This window comes from Corythoichthys intestinalis, chromosome 2 (genome assembly GCF_030265065.1).
Source record: "Corythoichthys intestinalis isolate RoL2023-P3 chromosome 2, ASM3026506v1, whole genome shotgun sequence".
NCBI lineage: Eukaryota > Metazoa > Chordata > Actinopteri > Syngnathiformes > Syngnathidae > Corythoichthys > Corythoichthys intestinalis.
This window is the reverse complement of record NC_080396.1, coordinates 74,020,872-74,030,172: the sequence shown is the minus strand read 5'-3', so window position 1 is coordinate 74,030,172 and position 9,301 is coordinate 74,020,872. Positions and strand designations below refer to the sequence as shown.

Sequence of the window (9,301 nt, the reverse complement as noted above, 5' to 3'; positions counted from 1 at the left end):
CCAAGGTGGGTACAAAGATTACAGATTACGGGTCAACCCCCTCGTATGCGTGCCACAGCATTTGTATATTTTCTTGAGTAAAGATCTTTACATTTACTTCCGTCATTTTTTTTGTTTGTTTTCTTACTTCTGTTTTTTGATGGTAGCTTTTGCATGTAATGCAAAACCTCCCGTCTATAACATTCTTTTTTTTGTTTTTCAGTGGCCAAGTTCCCAGCCAAAACTGTTTAACCCACTGACAAAGTTCATAGACCAAAACGTCCAAAATTATCATGCTCTTCTGTTTGACACAAAAGACCATTTTTGGAAAGAAAGTGAGATTTCAAAATGTTACTTGTAATACAGTTTTTTGTCCAAAACACATAGTTTATCCATTTAAAACAATACGGTGCACAAAAGTCTTTGCTAAAAATGTACGGTTCGGCCAAAATTTGCCCAAAACATATCCATTCATTTCTAGTTAGCAAAATTTTCTATTGATTTCCAATGGCCCTATTCGCTGTTTAGTTCAATGGCACCAAAACTTCCATTCACTCCTATTGATTTGCAATCCAAGTGACTCAATATCAACAGGAAGTTTCAGCTAAATGCCCCAAAATCAACAGGAAGTGACCAAAAAATGACCCCAGATCAATAAGAAGTGACCCGATAACAACAGTAAGTGAGCCCAAAATTCCCCCAAATAAACAGGAAGTGACCCGATATTACCCCAAATCAATAGGAAGTGACCACATATCAACAAGAAGTGACCGAGATATGACCCCAGACAAGTGATCCGATAACAAAAGGAAGTGACCCCAAAATGCCCCTAAATCAACAGGCAGTGACCACAAAATGACCCCAGATCAGCAGGAAGTGACCAGATATAAACAGGAAGTGACTCCAAAATTCCCCCAAATCAATCAAGTGACTAGATAACTACAGGAAGTGACCTCAAAATGACCACAAATCAACAGGAAATGACCGAGATATGGCCCCGGACAAGTGACACTATATAAACAGGAAGTGACCTCGAAATTTCCCGAAATCAAGAGGAAGTGACCCCGACATTTCCCTAAATGAACGGGAAGTGACCATATATCAAAAGGAAGTGAATGAGATATGACCCCAGATCAAAAAGTGACCAGATAACAACTGGGTATGGAAGTGACCCAAAATTCCCCCAAATCAACAGGAAGTGACCACAAAATGACCACAAATCAACAGGAAGTGACCAGATATCAACAGGAGGGGAACAAAATATGACCCCAGATCAGTAAAAGTGACCCGATAACAAAAAGAAGTGACCCCAAAATGCCCCCAAATCAACAGGAAGTGACCTCAAAATGACTCTAAAGCAATAGGAAGTGACCAGATATCAACAGGGAGTGACCGAAATATGACCCAAGATCAATAAGTGACCTGATAACAGCAGGAAGTGACACCCGAAATGCCTCATAATCAACAGGAAGTGATGACCCAATATAAACAGGGAGTCACCCTGAAATGCCACCAAATCAGCAGGAAGTGACCCCAAAATGCCCCCAAATCAAGAGGAAGTAATGAATGAACAGGAGGTGACCCAGAAATGCCCTCAAATTGACAGGAAGTGACCTAATGACAACAGGAAGTGATCACAAAATGACCACAAATCAACAGAAAGTGACCCGATATAAATAAGATGCGACCAAGAAATTCCCCAAAATCAACAGGAAGTGACCTCAAAATGAACACAAATCAACAGAAAGTGACCCGATATAGATAAGATGCGACCAAAAAATTCCCCGAAATCAACAGGAAGTGACCTCAAAATGACCACAAATCAACAGGAAGTGACCAGATATCAACAGGAGGGGAACAAAATATGACCCCAGATCAGTAAAAAGTGACCAGAAAACAAAAAGAAGTGACCCAAAAATGCCCCCAAATCAACAGGAAGTGACCTCAAAATGACTATAAACCAATAGGAAGTGACCAGATAGCAACAGGAAGTCACCGAAATATGACCCAAGATCAATAAGTGACCTGATAACAGCAGGAAGTGACACCCGAAATGCCTCATAATCAACAGGAAGTGATGACCCAATATAAACAGGGAGTCACCCTGAAATGCCACCAAATTAACAGGAAGTGACCCCAAAATGCCCCCAAATCAACAGGAAGTGACCTGATAATAACAGGAAGTGACCCCAAAATGCCCCCAAATCAACAGGCAGTGACCAGATATAAACAGCAAGTCATTCTCCCAAATCAATAAGTGACCAGATAACTACAGGAAGTGACCTCAAAATGACCACAAATCAACAGGAAATGACCGAGATATGATAGGTGACACAATATAAACAGGAAGTGACCTCGAAATTTCCTGAAATCAACAGGAAGTGACCCCGACATTTCCTCAAATAAACAGGAAGTGACCATATATCAAAAGGAAGTGAATGAGATATGACCCCAGATCCAAAAGGGACCAGATAACAACAGGAATGACCCAAAATTCCCCAAAAGCAACAGGAAGTGACCGCAAAATGACCACAAATAAACAGGAAGTGACCTGATATAAACAAGATGTGACCAAGAAATTCCCAAAAATCAACCGGAAGTGACCTCAAAATGACCACAAATCAACAGGAAGTGACCAGATATCAACAGGAGAACAAAATATGAACCCAGATCAGTAAAAGTGACGCGATGACAAATCAACAGGAAGTGACCCTAAAATGCCCCATAATCAACGGGAAGTGACCAATGAACAGGAAGTGACCCTGAAATCAAATGCCTCATAATCAACAGGAAGTGACCCGATAACAGGAGGTGACCCCAAAATAACCCCCCAAATTAACAGGACGTGACCAGTTATAAACAGGAAATGAGCTCAAAATGCCCCATAATCAACATGAACAAAAACAACCAATTATATGGCAAGATTTATTATTATTACATATACATACAGTACTTAATTTCTGACCCAACCAAGTACATTAAAGAGTTGTCCATCCCTTTTAGGGAACAGTAAGTCGAAAATGTCCAAATTTTAGTGTCCTTGCACTTTTTCAAATGACAGGAGAGGTGAGGAGTCCGACTCCTGGACCACGTCCACGGGTCGAGCATCTCCAAAGTAGACGAAGACGGCCAGTCCCGCCGTGTGGACCGAGACCACCAGGGTGAAGACAGACGCCCACGACCGGGTCACCTCGACGGCGTAGCCGGACAGCGACACCATTAGCAGACCTGCGGCAACGCACAAGTCATTGGCTGCCATTGATGTCCATTCCCTTTTGAGTGGGAGGGGCCAAACGAAAGACGTCCTCCCAGTTTGATGGAGAAAATGAAGGATACGTACCAGTGAAAGCGCCTAGCGTATTCATCACACCTGAAGCGGGTAAAGCAAAGGAATGATTATTCATACATATTTGTTTCTTTGAATCTTTATTATTGTCGACATGCGACTGGACTGTTAGAATAAATGAAAAAATGCTGGTGAAATGGTGATGGCCGCTTTGTTGTGGTAGGGATTCACTTCCTGTGGATTTAAGGACATTCTGAGTCATTTCCTGTTGATAGCAGTTTACTTCCTATTGATTTTGGGGCATTTTAAGGTCACTTCCTGTTTATACGGTTCACTTCCTGTTGATTTGGGGGCAATGTGGGTCACTTCCTGTTGAGACCAGGTCACTTCCTGTTGATATCCAGTCACTTCCTGTCGATTTCGGGGCATTTTAAAGTCACTTCCTATTCATATAGTTAATTTCCTATTGAGGGCATTGTGGGCCACTTCCTGTTAATATCAGTTCACTTCCTGTTGAATTTGGGGCATTTTGAGGTCACTTCCTGTTGATACGGTTAACCCTTTAACACCTAAGCCTATTTAGGCCGAATTTGCATGCATTTGATGTTGCCTTTATATTTCAAAGAAAAAATTGTTTACAATGGCCACGTTGGGTCCCTTTTTTCAGGACACCTTGAACTTCATGTCCAAACTGTTGTTTTCTTCACTGACCAATTATAGTCCACATTTTGGACCCAAAAAGACAAAAAAATTCCAAAATCTTTTTTCAAAATTTGTAATGTTGATGTCCCATTGACAACCAAACATGCTCGACCAACCGTTTTGAAGCTTGATAATATTTATTCAACTTGTTAAGATGAACATTCAATAGAAAAAAATAAGATTGAATTGTTTTATGTTTGACAATTCAACACAAACAGCAGGTATGCTCATAGGCCTTTACACATACTATGGTCAAACAGATTATATACAGTGCAAAATAGTGAGATTAACAAAAAAAAAAAATATATATATATATATATCACCTAACACAAAAAGGGTTTGGAGGATATCTCTTTGTGAAGTTAGGTGTTGTACCCATCACCTTATCAAAAGTATATACGTACATGCAATCAAGCTTCTCGAGCACACATCTACATAAAAATTGAAAAGATTATAGAGAAGAAAAAATATATATAACATTGAAAAAAAGTATTTTAAAAAATATTGACAAGTAGTTCAGTTCAATTCCAATTTTTCAGGCATGCGACCCAATAAAGATTTTTTTTTTTTTTTTTGCGCACTCAATAAAGCTTATTCTTGAACAGGTCACGGAGCTGTGTCACACACAACGTCACACAGCCTACTCTTTCGCCGTTCGCGCTACTGTCACTTCTACTCGCCGAGACGCCGACCGATCCAAAGAAAACAACGTCATATACGGCTCATCTTTTTCCTTGAGTTAATGAAATAATGCATTAGCTTGCGCTAAATGTAGTTTTAGATTCATTCTGCACGTTTCAAAGTCGATCGCTCAAACCAACCGGCCGTTGCTTGCTTCGAATGCCTCCCTTTCATTAGTTGGCGCCTCGCTCGAAAATTTATTAAAAATGATCGCATTCGGTACGTACTTCTTGACATCAGAACGGCTCTTGGGATATGTATTCTTTTGTGCTGCTTTTGGTTTCGAAAAACGACAAGAAATGATGGATATATGAAGATAGATACATGGTCCGTGCAGCGTTTTAATGCATATTTATGAGTGCAAGAAAACTATAAAACTCAAATGACATTATCTCCCGTTTTTCTTGGTCGATTGACTTCAAATAAAAAATGGTGTGGACATCAACTTCTGCACTTTCAAATGAGACCAACCACAGGCACATGAGTGACGTAATTACAGCATGACGAAGCTTCAAAGACGATATGCGTAAACGCGTCGCTGCCGACACGTTCGGTGTTAAAGGGTTCATTTCCTTTTGATTTGAGGGCATTCTGGGCCATTTCCTACTGATATCAGGTCACTTCCTGTTGGTTTGATGTATTCTGGGTCACTTCCTGTTGATATTAGTTTACTGTTGATTTTGGGGCATTTTAAGGTCACTTCCTGTTAATACAGTTAACTTCCTGTTGATTTGAGGGCATTCTGGGTCACTTCCTGTTGGTATCAGTTCACTTCCTATTGATTTGAGGGCATTATGGGTCACTTTCTGTTGATATCAGTTTACTTCCTGTTGATTTTGGGACCTTTCAAGGTCACTTCCTGTTGATATCAGTTCACTTCCTGTTGATTTGAGGGCATTATGGATCACCTCCTATTGATATCAGTTCACTTCATATTGAATTTGGGGCATTTCAGGTCACTTCCTGTTCATCCTTTTGATTTCAGGGCATTCTGGGTCACTTCCTGTTGATATTGGGTCACTTCCTATTGGTTTGAGGGCATTCTGGGTCACTGCCTGTTGATGTCAGTTAACTTCATGTTGATTTTGGGGCATTTTGAGGTCACTTCCTGTTGATACGGTTGACTTCCTGTTGATTTGGGGCCATTTTGAGGTCACTTCCTATTGATAACTGTTCACGTCCTGTGGATTTGGTGACATTTTGGTGGCACTTTCTTTTCGTATTAGGTCACTTCCCGTTAATTTTTGAGCAGGTCACTTCCTGTTGATCTGGGAGCATTTCAGGGTTACTTCATGTTGATTTTGGGGCATTTTAATGTCACTTCTTGTAAATATCAGTTCATATCCTGTTGATTTTGGGGTGTTTTGGAGGCACTTCCTGTTGGTTTGGGGGCATTCCGGGTCACTTTCATTTGTATGGGATCACTTCCTATTGATTTGAGGTCATTCTGGGTCACTTCCTGTTGATATCAGGTCACTTCCAACTGATTTGTGGGCATTTTTAGGTCACTTCCTGTTGATATCAGTTCACATCCTGTTGATTTTGGGCTGTTTTGGAGTCCCTTCCCGTTGACTTGGGGGCATTGCAGGGTCACTTTCCATTGTTTGGGGTCACTTCCTGTTGATTTGGGGTCATTCTGGGTCACTACTCGTTGACATCAGGTCACTTCCTACTGATTTTGGAGCATTTTGAGGTCACCTCCTGTTTATTATGGGGTGTTTTGGAGTCACTCCATGTTGATTTGGGGGCATTTCGGGGTCACTTCCCGTAAATATTAAGTCATTTCCTGTATATTTTGGGCGCATTTTGAGGTCACGCCCTGTTTTGCTAGGGTTGGGAATCAATGGGAGTGAATGGAAATGTTTTTGTGCTACTGAAAATGAATGGGAAGTTGTTGCCATTAAAAATGAATGGGTATATTTTGAATACATTTTGGCGGAAATATATGTTTTTGGAAAAAACTATGAAACTATTTTTTTTGTATACAGCTTGGTGACCTGGATTTTTGGATCTGTGAATGATCTGATTTGGGGGGAAAAAAGTACAGTTTAGAGAAAAAGAGAGAAAAATATTATACATGATAGCTTTTGCATAACATGCAAAGTTACCATTTTTATCAATCTTAATTCATTTTATTATATTTATTTTAATTAAGGTTTGCTTTTATTATAATTTATTCCAGTTTCATGCTTTGCTAACTTGATTTGCGTTCAATTTATCTTTCTTTTGATCTAACTCACCATAGAGGGCTCCGGCACTTGTAGGCGCGAGATCCTGCACATTGACGGAGACGCCGCTAGAGGGAAGCAGAGGGACACGTAGGAAAGACATGAAAGTTGCACGAGAGTAAAGCGAGCGAGCTGTTCGTCACTCACCAGGTGGTGAAGGAGAGCGCGACCATGGCGGCGGAAATACAGGCGACGGCCATAGGAAAAGACACCTCGGTGGACAGCGGCAGGACAAAAGCGCTGGACACGCCCATTGCGATGAACTTAAACAAGACAAACAAACAAAAACCTGTTTTTGTTCTGTAACAAGGTGGAAAGTCAGGGTGCCTAATTTTCCCATTGTGATGAACGCCTCTCACTGCCATCAATTAGCTCATGCACAACACCTGTGCAGCTGCCTTTTGTCGCCAGTGAATATACTAGAGACCTGTAAAGGGAAAGTGGCCCCAGCGACAGGCTTTTAAGCGTTTTTTAAAAATATTTTTAATCGCAAAGTATATTATTTCATTCACAGTAGTAGAGATAGACGGATTATCTCGCTTTTATGAGGAAAACAGATTAAAATCGTCCCCAGTTTTGCCTGCTTTGGTAAGTGGAGTTATAGTTGTATAGCACCTTTCCACCTTCAAGCAGGCCCGGATCTAGGTTTACCCACCAGAGTGGGCACTAAGAAATCTTGAGGGGGCACCCCCAATGCAGGCTTTTTTTTACCCTCTGCATTTCTTTAATTTTTCTTCAATCTAGTCGAATAATTTTCTCCATCTTGTTCTGAATGTTAACGGCTGGTTAACAGATTAATGCATCAGATTCTTCCACTTACTTTAAGTAAATATTACTATTGCTACAGTATTTGTTCTTATTAAGGCCATACAACTACAAGTTGGTCATTTTTCACCTAAGTCAAGAGAAAAATGCTTTTAAATAATGTTTTGAACAATATCTATTCTTGAATTTAAGAACATTTCTGACAGATTTTTAAGCTTATTTTCAGCTAGGTATTTTTCTTATTTCAAGAAATCTAAGTGAGTAAATTTAATTGAAGCTCTCGCAGATAATTTCACTTATTTCTAGTATATTTACACTGAAAACAAGGGAAGCTTTTCTTTTTTTTTTGGTTTGGGTTTTGCAGTGCATATGTAATGGTTTCATTGGTACACCGTTTGATTAAACCTTTGTTTTTAAAAACTACTTAAGAAACATTCTGAAAACTTCCAGAATAAGTGTCTGGATTTTATAATATATATTATATAATATTTAAACGCAGAGGTGGGTAGAGCAGCCAACATTTTTACTCAACTAAGAGTAGTGTTACTTCAAACTAATATTACTCAAGTAAGAGTAAAAGTAGTCATCCAAAAAATGTACTCAAGTACAAATAAAAAAGTATGCAGTGAAAAGAATACTCAATTAAGAGTGACATTTTGAGTAACTGCTTATTTTTGTTTAATTTTTTTTTTTTTTTTTTTTTTTTTACAATGGTATATGAACCGTTGTTATAATGATACTGGACAATAACACATTACATAACCGCATAAAGCCAAAGAAATACCAAAAAAAAATGTATTCAATGAGAGAAAAAAAAACATAAACGAGGCATTCTTCGTCCAAAGAGCATGAGTGCCCTCTGGTGGAAAAAATAGTTCCTAGTTTGAACAGTGAAGAGTTTCTTCATTATTACTATTTAGAAATTAAAAGGAGCATATATCCGGTTTTCCTTGGTCAATCAATGCCAAATAAAAACTGGTAGAGGTTGAAATCCGCACTTTTGAGTCCTGTTGAGAGCAGCGCTCAATATAAAATACTTCATTTTTTTACGGTACTAAACACCACATAATTGAGCAGGCTGGCGTGAAGCTCGGACGGCAAGCTTGCGTCTGATTTGTATAATGGAGTCATGTGATTATTTTTGCGACGTCTCATTGGTGAAATCCTGCTATAAAAAAGTAGGTGAGACCAACTCTCCGTGCGTTCTCTATATCCAGTGCGACGCTACAATAGATATTCCCGACATTTTGATTGGGTGGGCACGACTCACGTCTGGGTGGGCCGTGCCCACCCCGGCCCACCCATACATCCGGCCCCGCCTTCAAGGCCCTCAAAGTGCTTCACACTTCAGTGGTATAAAAAAGAATCTGTACAGTTTGGAATTTCCCACATTTCTGAATAAAATAACCATCAAATGTGATCTGATCTTTGTAAAAATCACAGAGATGTAAATACAGTGTCTGCTTTAACTAAAACCACCCAAACATTTATAGGTTTTGATATTTTAATGAGGATAGCATGCAACAATGACCAAAGGGGGAAAAATAAGTAAGTGAACCCTCTGCCTACGGAGACTTAAAGAGCAATTGAAACCATTTTTTTACCAAACAATTTAAGTCAGATGTGTTCCCAATCACTGATGAGTGGTTTAGAAGCTGCC

General features: G+C 39.6%; 2 protein-coding genes across 2 annotated transcripts in view; one reads left to right on the top strand and one right to left on the bottom strand.

Moving 5' to 3' along the window:
- Positions 1-2,373: 2,373 nt before the first annotated feature.
- The window catches only part of LOC130910926 (solute carrier family 17 member 9-like), a 50,189-nt gene continuing 43,261 nt past the window's right edge, over positions 2,374-9,301 (bottom strand). Inside the window, exons 10-13 of the mRNA XM_057828582.1 lie at positions 7,024-7,139; positions 6,889-6,944; positions 3,320-3,349; positions 2,374-3,207 (exon numbers count right to left, since the gene is read on the bottom strand). Of these exons, the coding sequence (XP_057684565.1) occupies positions 3,011-3,207; positions 3,320-3,349; positions 6,889-6,944; positions 7,024-7,139 (399 nt within the window). The 3' untranslated portion in view covers positions 2,374-3,010. The remainder of the gene's footprint in view (positions 3,208-3,319; positions 3,350-6,888; positions 6,945-7,023; positions 7,140-9,301) is intronic.
- LOC130910933 (dnaJ homolog subfamily C member 5-like) overlaps positions 7,332-9,301 on the top strand; it is a 35,729-nt gene continuing 33,759 nt past the window's right edge. The window contains exon 1 of the mRNA XM_057828595.1: positions 7,332-7,464. The gene's annotated coding sequence lies outside the window, so the exon portion shown is untranslated. The remainder of the gene's footprint in view (positions 7,465-9,301) is intronic.